This window comes from Daucus carota, chromosome 7, assembly GCF_001625215.2.
Source record: "Daucus carota subsp. sativus chromosome 7, DH1 v3.0, whole genome shotgun sequence".
Taxonomy (NCBI): domain Eukaryota; kingdom Viridiplantae; phylum Streptophyta; class Magnoliopsida; order Apiales; family Apiaceae; genus Daucus; species Daucus carota.
Window position 1 is genome coordinate 1,392,501 of NC_030387.2, and position 16,285 is coordinate 1,408,785.

Here is a 16,285-nt window from a genome sequence, read left to right on the forward strand (position 1 = left end):
TAATTATTATTTTTTTTAACCAAACATATAATTTGTATATTTTTATAAAAAATAATGATGAATAAAAGATATTTTTTATTATAATAATCTATACCCCATCCTTGCAATTTTTACAAACTAAGAAAATAACATGTATGTGTATAAAAAATGTAAATTATGATTTCATCCCACAAATAATAAGGAGGCCCACCTGTATGCACACTAATTTTCTAATTAAAATTAACCCTCTAACTAAAATTAGTCAATTTGATATTTAATAAATTTATTTTTATTATTTTAATAATATTAAAAATATAAATGATACAATTCTAATCATTTATATTTTTTAATTTTATTTTTAGTTAAAAAATTAGTGTGGTGGTTAAAAAATAAATATCAAAAAAAGTAAACATGAAAGTGTTGAAAGATGAAAGAGAAGAAGAGAAAAATTAAGAAACTCAGGAAAAATGAAAAACAATAAACATTATATATCCACATGAGCTGTCAACAACTGTATTAAATGCACCTTAACCTGTGCATGAGGGCACATGTTAAACAACCTGTTATATAATAAATAGTTGTATTAGTCTATGAATTTAATCTTGTACACGTTAGGATTAAAAACGCATACCGTGTGTGGAACACGGGCAAGATTGCTAGTGTTTTATAAATGAAGAAGTTTTGTCTACTTCTCGTGTTTCCTATTATCTGCCCTAATTATGAGTTAAAATATTCCATCTATTTGACATGATTTTATTAGATCTAGTCAATAAACTGGAAAATTTTAATAGAAAAAAAAGATTAACTGACACGATACTAAATTACAGTGAATTTCTAAAAATTGTATATCTGACACGATACTAATTACAGTGAATTTCACAACTGAACTAATCAATCCCACTGTTCAATTTGTGTAACTACAAGAAAATTATATATATATATATATATATATATATATATATATACACTTTTTTGTCATAAGACACTTTCACGTGAATGAGTTGTACCAAGGTACAATATCCGAAAGGATTGGCTTCTTTCCATGAAGTAAAGTTTTTTTCATCTAACCAAAGGACATGCATGGATGTCCCCGAAAATTTAGATAAAAATCCCCTCACTATTGAAAAGAAAACACCCAGAAAGCAAAACAAGACCAGGAGAAAATTCATTCGCTAAAGTCCACCGTCTAACCGAAAGTCATGCCAAGATGTCTCCGGACGTTTAGACAGTGAAACTTTAAAGTCTGAATACGCAAAACAAAGAGACACACAGTCAACAAGAAAGGAGAAAGTGAGAGAAAAAAAGAAGGAACTAAAGAATAAGAAAGACAGAAACCTGAAAAACTCCGAAAAAAAGATGGAAAAAGGAGACTACGCCAAAAGGCACAAAGACAAAGGATTCAAAGAACTAGAGAGTGAGACAAGAAAAATAAGAACAAAGAATACTGTAAAGGGAACATGAAAGGCACTAAAGAAAAGATGAAAAGAAGAAAACTGCACCTAAATGCATCAAAATCAAAAGATCGAAATAAACTTTCGAGAGAATACCACTATGATAGTATCTAACCAAAGGGAAATCCTTTGGTTAGATACTATCAAATTTTATTAAGCATGTATCTATCTGCTATCATTGTTCCAAATGAACCAGAATATCATAAATATATATATATGAAAGATATTCCTCTCCCAATTAGTAATGCTCACAACCAACTATTAGGAAAGATAAAAATTAATAAATCGCGAAGTGCTCATATACATAATTTTGAGCCAAATAAAAAGCTTATTACTATTTCATAAACTGAATTTCGCCAAGGCAAGTGATTCGAAACCGGAACACAGTCATACAACAACGATGATTCAGAATTACCTCCAGCTTATTTTTATTGTTTGGAAACATTTCAGGTATTTTCCAATAAGCAATGTGCAAATACCTACCAGTTGATGTATGTATAAGTTTGATGTCATTTGAGCCTGATTAAATAGTGTGGTCATTAGCTCCTCCAACGGCCTGGTATTCATAATAATCAAGACCTTGCAAAGAAGCTATCAAACAAAAAATAAGGCACCCAAGAACAGGCTATTTGCACCAAGTTGAAAAGGTAAGAAGGCAATGAAAGAGCGACGGCTAGCAAAAATGCCTGCATATCCTTGGGCTGAAACTAAGCACAAGACTAATGTATTTGCAGCTAGCAACATGATTGTAATTCTGTATGCAAAGTAAAAAACTTGCAAACACAGGCCTAGTAACAAGATTTGGGAAAAAAGTAAACAGTCATAGCCCAATATAAGAGGGTAAAACTATGTTTTTAATTTTTATCTTTAATTTGGGATAAGAACTATGAATCTATATATAATTCAAAATTTTATTTCAAAATAAAAATATTAATTTTTATTTAGAAAGGAAATTGTAGATAATTCTTTTACTATAGAAGCCTCTGACTTACAACCAAGAGATCCTATACTAGGTCTTTTCACCCTCATCAAGTACAAATTAATCTGAATCCTAACAGGGTTGCCTCTATTTGCCGACCAAACAACTCTTTTACTATTCAACAGAACAATAGCAAGCAAAACAAGGTGATATTTTTATCAGTAGTAGTAAAGACAGACCAAAAGAGAGTTGTTTTATGAAAAAACAACCCATTTTCATCTATAAAATTCACACGAGTCCCTTAAGACCCTGGTTTCAACTTGCCAACAGCTTTAATATTAGCCACAAAAGTAACAAAACTTTGCCAGCCTTTCATAACGAAAGGAAATCCATATAGTATCCCTGAGCTTATTTAGCTTTAAGAGTTTTCCTTTGAGCAGTGGCTTAGAGACATCTAGAAGCACTCTGAATCGCATGAAATTGCGACTGTAGTTTAAATCAAATTCCATGAACTTGCCTAAGGAGTTTGCTATCTCCTTTTCTAGTCTTTCGCCATTTGGTTTTACTATATGACCCGGAGGTATCCCGAAAACTTGAACCCAGAAAGGGATCCGTAGGAAAAGCTCAGTTGTTCATTGAGTCATTGCATCAACCTCAACTAGGATAAGATAGTTTCCTTCAAAATGCCATGGTTGTCCTCTTACCACCCTATTCTTAACTGCTTATGATTCAAAAGATAGAGTAAAAATACCCTCCATATAATCTTCAAATTCACACCTGTTTTATTCTGCCATAGTGACTCAAACAAATTCTTCAGCCCTATTTTGCTTATTGGTTTACCGGATAGCGTTCGCCCATATATAATATTGGGTGTTTCAGTTGTTTCAGCTTCTAAAGTGAGAGATGTATTGGATATAACCTCTAATTCATAGGGGTTCAGTATTAATGTTTCAGATGTATGGTTTTCAGTGTTTTTCATAGTGAAGTTGAAGTTTAACTCTGTTTGTAGCTGAACACTTATAGATAGGTGATGATGATATTTGTTTGTTATTTGCTCTAATTATATACTATATGGTCCATCATTAGAACATTATTTTAGTCTGTAAGTACCCTTTCAATTGGGCTTATCCTATGGACTGATTACCTCTGTTTTAATGGTACTTACCAAACATATATTCCTTAATTGAATATGAGACATTTTATCATCACCAATTAACTCATAATTAACTCATAATGAATGTAATTAAATTAGAACTAATTCCTATTTAGACTCCTTTAATTTTATAAATTACTATATAACTTACTCTATTGATTAATACATATCCATGATTTTACTCCTTATCGGCCTAGATTAATGCTTAATCACAACTGTTCATATAAACTGATAACATGTGTTTTGTATTTCAGAAATGTCCTCTAATTATGGTCGTCTAACTGATTTTTATAATGTAGTTAATTTATTCTTATTATATGCTGAGCAGTATTCCTAACTCCTGGATTGGTGCTTATAATCTGATACAAAGTCTGAGTATGAACATATACTGGTTTGTTATGGGGATATTACAAAAGAAGATTCCAGTGTTTTTATTTTTTACTAATTTGGCAGAAAATAAATCTTTCACTAATTCCTTTTAAGAGGTTTAAATGCCAACCTGAAAAATCTCTACAGCTTTTCTTGTTTTCAGTTTAAAATACCACTAGCTAATGGTAATTCTCCTTCCTAAAACACCAAATATTCATATACTTGTATAATCATTACTGACCATTCGGAATCCACATTACAAATATACTATCAGAGCTTACTATTAACTTATCAGAATTAGACCTGGAGATAATAGGATTTTATATGTCAAAAGACATAACTGTGTAAAATGGTATACACCATCGCCCATATTGGGTACTATATTGTCTCTAAAAGACACACAAAGCCATCGTGCATGGCCCCCAACCTTTGTGGTACAGTCATATTAGCAAGAAAGAGATCCGCACAGACAACTTATTACTAGAACTAAAATACACATACAGGTGAATCTTAGCAGAATACAGGGTTCGATTAATGTACACAATCACACATAGCTAAAAATATACAGAAAACTAGTACTCATAAGTCTAAACTGTGCAGATAGTAAAATCGAATCATAAACCTACACACAAAACTAGGTTCAGTTCCATATAGTCAACTAGTCTATCTGATTCCTGAGCATGTGGCGATCAGATTCAATAAAATCCTAAGATTATCAACAATAAACACTCGAATACTAAGAACAAATTCGATAATATCCAATAGAATCAGCTTATGTATCATACACACAAAAACTTATATAGATCTAGTTCTGATTTGTTAGCCCGTAAAAAGAAACACTAATCTAGGCTATCAGTGCATAAAAACACACTCACACAGCGGTAACCATAAATAGATTTAGACAGACAATTTGTAACCAACAGATTCATAATCAAGCAACTATCGGAAAAGCGTGCTGGTGTCCACAAACTAGATTCGATTCTCATACAAAAATCTTAAACAGAACAACCGAAGCCGTAAACAAACATACACAGGCGAACACACAAAACATACTCAACTGATCGAATCGAGCAATTCAAATTGCTATTATCTAAGCAAATTTAAAAAACAAATGAGAAAGAAGAGATAGAGAGACCTGGATAGATTCCTCTTTCTTCTTCTGACCGCCTTTCTTTCGCTTTCTCTTTTATTGCAACTTGTAGATTAAAATTGCAACTTGCGGGGGTAACCAAAATTATATTATTAGGAGGATGATATCCTGAAAAAAGAGCACCGAGTGGAGGCGCAGCAATGCTGGTGTTGCCCCGATCTTCCGGCCACTGGCCCTGATGTCACCACCACCATCGCCCCATCAGCGAACTCCGAACCCCTTTCTCCGATCGAAATCAAACAATACCAACAATCACATAGATGCAAATATGTAAATATACAGATATCTGCACACACTTTATTCTCACCTTTCGAATAGCTTGGATTGGATTTGTGTTGAATTTTGAATGAAATCCTAGCCACCGCCTGGTGATTTCCCCAATTCTCTCTCGGTTGCGTGTCTATTGGAGTCAAAATTACATATATAAACGAATTAAAAATGTTATTCAACTACAGCAATCGCCCAGGCAGGTTCCTACCTGGATCTATCACTGCGTAAACACAAATTGACAACATAACCGTTTAACGACAAATCTTCAGATAACCATCTTCAGTACCAACAAGAAACAGTCTGAGTATGGTAGAATAGTTATACTGACAATATAACTGTTTAACAACAAATCTTCAGATAACCATCTTCAGTACCAAGAAGAAACAGTCTATTTATACTTGAAAAAGCAGAGAGGTTCCCCAATTCGCGATCTGCCATGTAAAGATACTGATGTGTGACACAATGCTGCCCATCCCGCACTTAACAGTTTCATGTTTTCAAAGATATCAAGAGCAAATATGCACCTTTTGAGGTATAGAAATATGCTACTTTTTTCTAAAAGAGTCCGGGATCTTCAACAATTGCAGGTTTCGTATATGCATGGGCTTTGAATCAGAAGTACACAAAATGATGATGTGTATGTGAATCGAAGGAATGCCGAATGTATTCTAGTACTTAATATCCTTTAAATTGCTAATAAAAATACAGTGCGTCAGTTGGATTATGAATTCAGCAGATATATTCTCTTTACCGTAAAGAAGATAACTAAGACACGTACTAGTACATGTATATTCTGGGGCTCTACCATAATGCATGGACCGCAAATAAACAGAGGTTTCGACTTTCGAATTAAATAAAATGACGAGGTTTACGTAGATTGGAGTAATGTATTTTAGTACTCACTATCCTCGATTATCATTTAGACTCAGAGTTAGAATACAGTACGTCACTTGGATTACGAGTTTAGCTGATGGACCGTAAATTAAATAAACATAGAAAGAGATTTTCGTACACATACTTCATAAGCAGGTCTAGACAAAGAAGAAAGCCCAATCTTATTTCTGGATATTGATACACTATCACTATGGCCTTTAAACAGAGTAGATTCTGATGTCCAATTCCTGCAAAAAAAATAAAAATTCAAGGACAAGAGCAAGTAGTTTAAGGCAAAGATACACGAATAGCAAAACACTCGAAGGAAGAAAAAAAAAAAAAAAAAAAAGACAAGCGCCTTTTATCTGCACATAATTCGGCGATTTAATATTGAGGATTATTTTCCAGGTGCGTAATGCGTAAACTACATTATATAGGTATGACAAACCTTCTTGTCTTTGCCACTAGGTTATCCCTACTTTTGCTAACTTGCAATTTATACTTTTTTTAACATTCAACTGATGTACAAATTGAACTATCCAATAACATAATAAATAATTTAGAAAATAATAATATAAATTTTTAAAAAAAAAAAAATGTTTCCATCAGGTGTGAGAAAATAACATACTTATGAGTGTCATGTCTTGCTGATTTACTCCTTATTACTACTTTTACTTGATGGACTAGTGGCTTAGACAATACAGGTGTGGTTATTACCTTCTTGAATCCCAGATTCTTAGTGTTCTGTCAAGCGAGCTGGACACTAGCATATGGTCCTCTGGTGCAGCCAACTGCATTTACAAATGACAAAATGGGCAAAGGATGAATTGCGTTTTTCAATCAAGCATATATACTATTCTTGAGAATGAATATTCCTTAGTGATATGTCCATCATGAGCCTGCCATGAGGCAATAATATGCCCACTTCTCACATCAAGCTGCATTTACCAGAACTCAGTCCAGCTGCAACCCATGATGGCGAAGCTGCAATTCCATCACCTTGCATTTTGTCAGAGCCACACGAGCATATAGAAGAGATCAAAGAAGGGAAACTGGCTTCCGGAGATTCAGTCCTCCACAAATGAAGTTTTTGACCTTGGACCACATCAAGGAATCTGTAAATAGCAGAAACGTTATCAAATTTTCAATTGGTATAAGATGGATAATGAACTGTTATCTAGGAAGAGATCAATACCTAAGAGAGCCATTCCCAGTACCCATCACAAGCCTATTAATGTTTTGCAGGAAATGCAAGCTAGTATACAGACTTCCATCAAATGCAGTTGTCATTATTCCACTTAAATGACGATTGAAATTTAGCATATTGGCTTGGTCCAAATTTGCCCTTGATCCAGAAGTTAAGCGGCTTATGTGATGCACAGAATCTTCAGAAAATTCAGTAAATACAGAGATTAATTTCCCTGTCTGGCTATTCCAAATATGCACAGTTCCATCACAAGAGGCAACTCTTTCAGAAGATGCCAGAAGACATATCTCATTTACAACCTGACAAGTAAATAGGTAGATAGCTTACGTATATCAATAGTGGCAAGCAATTGGGGTTTATATCAAATTGACCACTTACTGCAGTCAAATGTCTCAACTAACTTACTTTTCTCAACAGGAACTCATTTAAACCACTTTAATCATTGTTATATCACATTATTAAATTTCTAGAAGATAACAGATAATACGATAGAATGGACAGCTCATGTTGCACTTGTAGGATAACAATTTGACAGTAAAAACATAAAAATAATGATTAAATCAGAGCATAAGGTATCGAAGTTGTCACTCTTTCCTTATTTTTATGAGAAGTTTACCAGAGTAATATATATGGTGATTAAAGTGGTTTAAATGAGCTCATGTTGAGAATGATTAGTTTAAGTTAAATTTTATAATGCAATCAGTGGTCAAATTGATATAAACCCCGCAAACAATTAGAGATGAAATTTGTACGCACATTACAATATATATTTTACTAGAAAATGATAGATATAAATGTTCAACTTAAGAGAAAAATCATGTGATTGTGGAAGGGGAGTATCATTTTAGTTTATGTAAATTCTACAGCAAATGAGTCTCTATGGTATCAATTGTCGTGGCAGCAATTTGAATGGTGATGAGATAACATTACAGATATCATCTCATCCCCCTTCTTGATAATGTTTTTTTTAGCATGGATACGTAAGAAAACACAATAACAGATAGTCAAGCCCCCTAATTCAGATGAATATTTGCTTCAGTTTGGACTTTCTAAGAGAAGGAATAGACTTCATACTCTAGGCAACATACCTCCTCATTTCCCTGATAGCCCGATAAGCAATTGATTCTTGATAAGTCCCATTTCTGAATAGTTCCTTTGACTTGACCAACTCCTGCAGTAAAAAGTTTACACTCACAGTAGATGAGCACGGACAGAGTGTATCACAGAAGCTTTGATCTTCCATGGAAGTTCTTCTTTTGAACCCCCACCACAACCAAGAACATAGGGTCCAATCCATGCAGATGCTGGACTAGGAAACCAATACCAGGGTTCATGCTTTTCAACATTCGAGGATTTCACAGGATGATCAACTGGGTTACGATGATATTCATGTGACCATGTGTGAGGCTTCAAGGTATTGGGACCTTTGTACGCTTGTGATTGTGGTATTGACCACGCAGATGTATTAAGCAGCTTTCTAGCAGGACTAAACTCAGATCTTGAACTCTTCAAACCATAAATTTTACTGTTTATGTTTTCTGGACCAGATAAATCCCCCGTATATTCCCACTGAATCGAGATAGGTACAGACAGAGATAGGATATATAGTTAGAAAGCCTATTGAAAACAACATGGACAATAACTTGTATAGAATGGAAGCTTGCAAATGTCTGAAGAAAGAGGTTACCTTCCAATTATAACACCGTAAAAGAAACTGCTCAAGGAGCAACCATGTGGCAAAACATTGTCGAAGTTTCTCTGTACCAAGAAGTGATGCAGGAGGAGGATAAAGAAGCAACCTGCAAATATCCAGATTTTATACGCATGATGCTGAAAGCAAGAGTACAATGCATTAGCTAATTAAAAGTTTAAACCTTGTGCATGCTTTCATTAAAAAAAATGAGAGGATAAAACCTACACAAGGTCCATATGACTGTCAATTGGAACCTCATCAGTTTTTTTCTTGCAATCCTTCACCCTTCCACCGGAAGAGGCAAAACTAGCCGAAGCTTCCTGAGAGAATGCAAGTTCACTGAAAAGATCTTTGAGTTTGGGCAGGACTTGCAATGCTGTTAAAGTAGGTCCTATTTGATGACACACTGCAAGTAAACTTCTTGCAGCAGCCTATCAAACCAAAAGTAAAAGAGACACAATAAGTGTAGAGGGCTAAGTGTTTATGACAGGTAAATAAGAAATTGTTTTGTAACTGCAATGTGCAAAAGCAAGAATAGGCCCATGTCACCCAAACCGAGAATATGGTAACACTGTCGTTACATGTTACAAAACCGATATCAAGTAAAGAAAGCTGAAAATAAAGATCATTCACAATGAGTAAGGGTGTTGTTTCCTGGCAATTGCTTGGGAATGAGAACAATGAGGAAAAAAAAAAGAAATCAGGAAACAGTGACAAACTGCCATACACTTACTTACATCTTAGCTCTTGGCAATTAATGAACCCTATGAGCAAGATAATGTTACGGCATATTAAGATTGAAACTTAACCATAAGCGATATATTCTGACTATTAAGTTTCCTAGAACCGCAGGAGAAAATCACACTTTCTACGGACAATAACCCAGCTGTTTGTTTATCACTTGGGCAAATAAAGATATAAATGTTTTGAAACTTGATATTCGCGAAAAAAGTTTAATCAAGGGGCTGCAATGCTGCTGCCACAACCAGGTGTATAAAAATATGTGAATTGTGGATAGACATTGAATCCACATGATTTGAAGTGAGTGAACTAAAAAGAACATGTAAATCACCTGGAGCACTGGAATTCCTGTGGTGGATTGCATGAGCACCTCTACATAGATGCAATCTCCCTCCTGTAAAGTGTTAAGTGTTACAGCATGCAGATATATCTACTCAAAAAATGATATAAGGAATCAGCTCTACAAAAGTTCGTTAAATATCATACTTCAACTTAGAAAGGAAAAAATTATTATACTTCAATCAACTCTTTTACAACCACCTCCTCCTTCAAAATTACCACAAGGCCATCTAATGTCATTAAGCAGTCCATAAGGGCTAATGTACCCCAGCTCTGAAGTGGTTCAGGCTTATTAACACGAGACGCATCAATACATGAGCTAGCAATGCTTCGAAGTACCGGTAATACTTGATTGACAACAAAATTTTCCCCAAGATGAACACCTAATTGGAAAATGTAACAAATTAATTAACTAGCAATCGGCAGGGATGCATTTTCACCATTATCAAACAAAAAGCTATAAATTGTTAAGTACCTATTCTAATCACAACGTCGATTCCATCACTGCAGAGACCCTTCCCATAATACTGAATCAGAGGTAATATTGTCTGTATAACATCTGAAATTTAGTAAAACATGGTGTGTCTATCTTCCAGAGGGAACGGCGTCCTCTATTAAATAAAATGATGACTTTAGATTTTGTTTAACCTGATGAATTGTAATTGGGACACCAAGCTGTTCACTAGAGCCAACCAGCAGCAGAGAAGCCGCGGCAGCAGTACTCTTATCAAGTACACCGTACAAATTCGATAGAACCATAGGATGTAACTTCTCCAGATATTTCTGTTTACCGATGCTTTTCCAAAATTCCTGCACAAATGAGTCTTGCAGTATAGAAACCTTAAAATGTGAATAACCTGCAGCCTGTAAGAATTTTATTATGGGGTAAGAGGTCAAGAAGAAAGTTCTGTACCCAACCATGCATCTAACATTGAAGATAGCAACTAGCCTGAAGAATCTTCTGGATGGCAGGTACAATGAGTATTTAAGTGTAAATCACTAAAGTCTAAAACTGATGTGTATGGCTACTCTGGACCGAACCGACCGTTTGCTCGGCCCTAGAATGGGTAATGAAAGGGGTGAATGGGTAATGAAAGGGGGGTCCTAAGGGAAAGCCTAGAACTCAGTGACGTTTTGTACCATATTCCTCAAAATTATAGCTAATCTCTTAGAGATGCTCTTAGTGTATACCAATACCATCACTAACTTAAAATCTCAGGTTTAAAACGTACTAAAATTCTTCTATAATTTCTACTAAAACAACTTGAATCGGCGCGTGTTCTCTCTGTTGACTACAATCACTTATTAACTTTGTTTTCTGCACAATCAATCCCCTGATGACAATAAGGGCCTCGAAATTTTTAGACAGAAATTGTTCCCTCATTAACCTGCCACGAGTAGAGATAAGATTAAAGTGATGTAGCCAGAAGAGTTAACCATAAAACAAAACATGTTATGCGTATCTGATGTTAGGAACATCTAAAAATTCCTGAGTAGCTCTATAAGTTTGTGAAGATAAATCCTTGTTAGATGTCAATATGTAGGCTCCTCTGTAGGGATTCATAATTACCCACTTCTTGGATAATTTAAGTTGCATTTTGTGGCAAGATAACCACACATAGTCAAATATTTAGCAGAATTCATCCGCCACAAAACATACCTCTTTAAGCTCTTCGAGGGTAGAGCTTTCTGAGATTTATTGGTTAATGCCCCTCTTACTCTTATAGGTATTTCCTTTTGCAATAACATTTTCTAATATTGCAAAAACAATAAAAATAAAAAGCAGAGCAAATCATATGATAATTTACCACTAATAATGGTAGTCACAAATTAAGTTGTTAAAAGTTTTACAAGATGGAAACATGATAGTTCATATTTCACAAGTCATTTCTCAATCTAGACATAACTAGAAAGAAAAATCAAAAAATATTGCTGTTTACAAAAAATTTTTGGCGTGATAATAACTATATCACCAACACAAAGGATTGCAGACAAGTTGAACATAACTTCCTGGAGTGGATGATCCATAGATTACCACTCGGATCATATATTTTGACCAATTTGCACCAGACCTGACATTTGCTATACACCTGCACAGGTTTTCCCAACAAAGTAGCACCCTCCATAAGAGCCTTGTCGACAACACTATCAACATCATCGGTAGAGAGAGAGAAAAGAGCTCCATCTCTGCGAAGAAATCAACGAAGAGATGATCAATGCTAAGTGACTATAAAACTAAACTTTATTATCACTATTTAGAAATGCAAATAGCGACTCTCACAAATCACTATAACAATACATGTATGATGTATCTCTCAGTGATCCGATCAAATATTGTTGTCTTTTACAATAAACAACTTTTACAAGTAATCGCATTCTAATTATAGTTCATCATGCTAAAATTTATTATCATGTAGATTAAATTTATTATCATGTATATCAATTCAAAAAATAAAAAAAAGGTCAAGTACAACACGCGTGAAATTCAAAAAAAGGGAGAACACTTAATAAGTTGCAGAGAGATAACTTACGGAGTCAAGTAGTTGTGTAAGGTGCTAAATATGACAAATTTTTGTGCACCGATCTTGAGTATAGCTTCGGTGCTATCAGACTGGTCCTCAGCCCCAAAGGCCTCTATGTAAAAGACTAAAGCTTCGCTGAAATCATCGGACCTGATGTTGAGACAAAGCATTGGATCGAAGAAACTGGGATTCCTAGGGGTGGGCATGTCGGTGGGCAGGTACGGGGGTGGGGGTGGGCATGGGATGACGCCGGAAGATCCGAATTTAGGACTAACATCAAGAGTCCTAAAAAAGAAAAATTGAAGAAAAAATAGCAAATAAATATCAAATATACACGAAAATCAATACGAAATTACTTGAAATATATTTATTGTACTACTTACATTGCAAAACAATCTTCATTTGGGTCAATCGTACTAGGGCACAGCTTCATAAGAATAGGCGGCATCCTTTTTTTCTTCTCAATACTCTCGGCTTTTGCTTGGCGTGCTCTTTGAGTGTGTACCCTCATTGACCTGAAGGCTTCAAATCGCCTGAGTGCAAAGACAACTCCTTTTGAAGACTCGTCATCAGAAGACGACATGTTCTCTGAAAAAAAAAAATAAGAATATTAAAATCAAAACCCTAATTTGAAAATTTGGAATAACAACAGCAAAATCATTAGCAGCCTACATCTATGTAACAATATGCAGATAAAGAAAAAAAAAACAGAGTCAGCATCATAAAACATGTTTTCTGGAAAAAAAAAATAAGAATATTAAAATCAAAACCCTGTGCATACAGAAGAGTAACATATGCAAACACACATACATGTATAAAGATCAAATAAAGATCAGCAGTCTTAAAAAAAAAATCCAGTAAGGGTGTTGATGCTCACAACCTTTATGTATCTATATGCTCTTTTAGTCTTCAATCTTCCAACCCCAGAACAAGCTTTTCTTTCTCTTGTTTATATAGTGCTAAGCGTCTTTGGCCTGACAGGTGGGCTTTTAGGTCCTGGGCTGGGGCCTACATTTAGTCTCTGTGGTCGATCTTTAGATGGACCCGAATATTTTTCTATTCTCTTTGTATTGTTTTGGAGGTCCGGCTTTGTGATTTTTTTTTTATTTTTTGCGTTTTAGGCGCGACTTTTTGCTGACTGGTTTTTGACTATAGGTCTCCTCGGGAACTGTTGTCTGTGCTTAGGTTGCTTGTGGCGATCAATCTTCCTGTGGCTCCTTATTCCAAAAAATCTCTTCCCTTTCTCGACGTTTTCTTCTTTCTTGCGTTGGACACGGTTTCTTTTTAGGTATTTTCTTGTCCTTTATTCCTTTGTTATCTGTTACTCATATCGCCTAAAGTCCGCCCCTCTTCTCCTTCTCGGATCGAGTTCGAGGTCGTTGGTGATACGCTTTTCGACGACCTTGCTCCTTTGTCGTCTACCCTAGTTCCCCATTCTTCCTCTCATGATTTGGAGTCGTTAGATGATGAATTGCAAATTCTTGAATCGGTTGATCCATTTATTTTGGATATGACGAGGAAAACTCTTGTAAAGGCCGAGTCTTTGACCCCTGCTTCTTTCATGTCGGAGGAGTTGAAGGCATTGTTTCAGTCAAACCCCTCTTTTAACCGGCGAAGTGTGATTACCGCTGATTCTCCTGAGATGGCTAAGTTGGGTGAGTATTGTGGTACTGATGGGGTTTACACTGTTCACCTTCCGGGTGAGGATGATCGGTTGTGGCATATGCCTCAAGAAGGATGGCAGGCGATCCCGTTCATCTCTTTTGAACTCGGGTTTCGCCTTCCTATGCACCCTGTGTTTGCCGCCCTTTTTAAGTTGTTGGGCTGTGGGATAGCGCAGCTTTCCCCTAACGCCGTGGTGCAAATTTGTGGGGTTATTGCTCGCAGTCATGATAAGGGGAAAATTCCCACGGTTGACTTGTTGTTGTCTCTTTACCGAGTGAAGTATGGAAGTGGTCAGTTATATTTGGACAAGAGTAGCCATACACATCATATTGTGGACAAGAAGTCAGTTATATGCGGGTTCGGAGCTATGTCGTGGACTGATCACCCAGCTTAGCTCGTAGCGTCTTATTTGGTTCCAATTCCATAAAGGAGAAACTGTTTTGTTTAAATCATATTGTGTTGGTATCATTATCTTTATATCATTGTCAGGTTTTACATACTGTTTGATTTATTGTTGGTTTGGATATTATATACTTGCTGAGCATTCTTTTGCTCATTCTTGTTATTTCTTCTAACCCCTTTCAGATAATGTTAAAGATGGTTCGCCTATTTAGGCTAAGCATAAGAGTAAGGCTAGGCGAGGATTGCAAGTGACTAAGTTTCAACCTGATGGTCAGGAAGAGTATCCAAGATCGAGTCTTTGGGACTAGTGGTAATTAGAGTTGTCTAAATTTGATTTAGTTGTAAAAACATGTAATAAGATTTATTAGTTTTACTTTTCTGATTTCAATACTACAGTCTGTTTGCGATCCTGTTTTAAAGGGGGTTAAACTTTGTTCTTTTAAATCTTTTATTAAAGCTTTTAGGTTTTAAATTCTTTGATTTTTATTAGCTTTTCAACAATACATGTTTCAAAAGTGTAAATCATTTTTTAATATCCAGGTTTGAAATACTTGTTTTTACTTTCCTTAAAAAAAATACAGGTTTCCAATTGTTTTTCTTTCAGTGGCACCAAATCCAGACCCCCGGATTTGAGGAATGTCACAGTTGGTATCAGAGCTACAGGTTATAAGTTATTGAAATTAGAGTGTAGGTTGTAATAATAGGTTTGATAAAAAGGATTACGTGGTGTGACCTCATATAGAGGTATCGTAAGACTATTTGGGGATAGTCTCTCCGAGCAGAATAAAATGAAGCTAGATGATTAAGTTTAAGTGTTTATAGTTATAGACATCACGATTCCTAATTCTAGTTGTTCTAGTCCCTAGTATATTGACTAATTTAGTATGTCATATAAAGAGGATCAGAATTAGACTATTATAAGAACTTTGAAATTAGAACCACTTGAGGTTGGACTAGTGTTTCTCACACAGTCTAATGTATCCTTTATAGTATCCTCCAAGTGTTGAGTATTATTTGGAGAGTCACCTTTTGATTCTTATCAGAGATATATGGAATTGGTGAAAGAATATAGGTGTTACCAGGTTCGAGTTTAAAACTTTGTATATAGTTAAGTAGTGAGCGTTGGAGCTACATAGAATTCGTGTTAGATTACTCGATATAGTAGTTATGAGTGAGTTAAGACGTCAACGCTCTATGGTGATGATTGTATAAATTTGGATAAGACTTTTGATCGACAACGATATCAATGATGGGATCTGCAGAGGCTATTACGAGTCAACGATAATATATGCAAGTGATCACTAGAACGTCAAGAAGAATCACTGGAATCAGAACGAGTCATCAAAGGAATCTATCAAGAAGACATCTGTGAGAATCCTGACAATACCTTCCTCATTGTTGATTATATTGATTCCTTCCCCATCAATGATTTGTTCTAACATCACTTTCACAAAGATATTTGATAAAGAATATATTTTTACCTTTAACTTGAGTTCTCGAATGATACTTGTGCTTACTGTAACATCTTTAGAATCTATTCAATTTTAATAAT

The 16,285-nt window shown here is 35.2% G+C and overlaps 1 protein-coding gene across 3 annotated transcripts; it reads right to left on the minus strand.

Annotated features, from left to right (window-relative positions):
- Positions 1 to 1,028: 1,028 nt before the first annotated feature.
- Positions 1,029 to 13,935, minus strand: LOC108195166 (protein GFS12-like). 3 transcript variants are annotated; one of them, XM_064082324.1, is made up of 16 exons: positions 13,547 to 13,926; positions 13,050 to 13,254; positions 12,676 to 12,951; positions 10,793 to 12,331; positions 10,620 to 10,692; positions 10,322 to 10,527; positions 10,137 to 10,199; positions 9,290 to 9,495; positions 9,059 to 9,170; positions 8,460 to 8,940; positions 7,360 to 7,670; positions 7,113 to 7,279; positions 6,882 to 6,955; positions 6,310 to 6,412; positions 5,329 to 5,421; positions 1,029 to 5,240 (listed from the first exon to the last, which is right to left on the minus strand). In XM_064082324.1, the coding sequence occupies exons 4-10, from the start codon at positions 11,063 to 11,065 to the stop codon at positions 8,563 to 8,565; spliced, it is 1,311 nt and encodes a 436-aa protein (XP_063938394.1). In that variant the 5' UTR covers positions 11,066 to 12,331; positions 12,676 to 12,951; positions 13,050 to 13,254; positions 13,547 to 13,926; the 3' UTR covers positions 1,029 to 5,240; positions 5,329 to 5,421; positions 6,310 to 6,412; positions 6,882 to 6,955; positions 7,113 to 7,279; positions 7,360 to 7,670; positions 8,460 to 8,562. The 3 variants fall into 3 exon arrangements, with proteins under 3 accessions (XP_063938394.1, XP_063938395.1, XP_063938393.1); XM_064082325.1 differs by having other exon boundaries at positions 1,031 to 5,240; positions 6,882 to 7,279; positions 13,477 to 13,935; XM_064082323.1 differs by having other exon boundaries at positions 1,031 to 5,240; positions 6,882 to 7,279.
- Positions 13,936 to 16,285: the final 2,350 nt, after the last annotated feature.

Coding starts and splice junctions, on each gene's coding strand:
- LOC108195166 (XM_064082324.1), bottom strand. CDS start 11,065: ATGGTTGGGTACAGAACTTTCTTCTTGACCTCTTACCCCATAATAAAA. Junction 9,171..9,289: donor GACAGTCATATGGACCTTGT/GTAGGTTTTATC, acceptor GGATATTTGCAG/GTTGCTTCTTTATCCTCCTC. Junction 8,941..9,058: donor TACGGTGTTATAATTGGAAG/GTAACCTCTTTC, acceptor ATCTCGATTCAG/TGGGAATATACGGGGGATTT.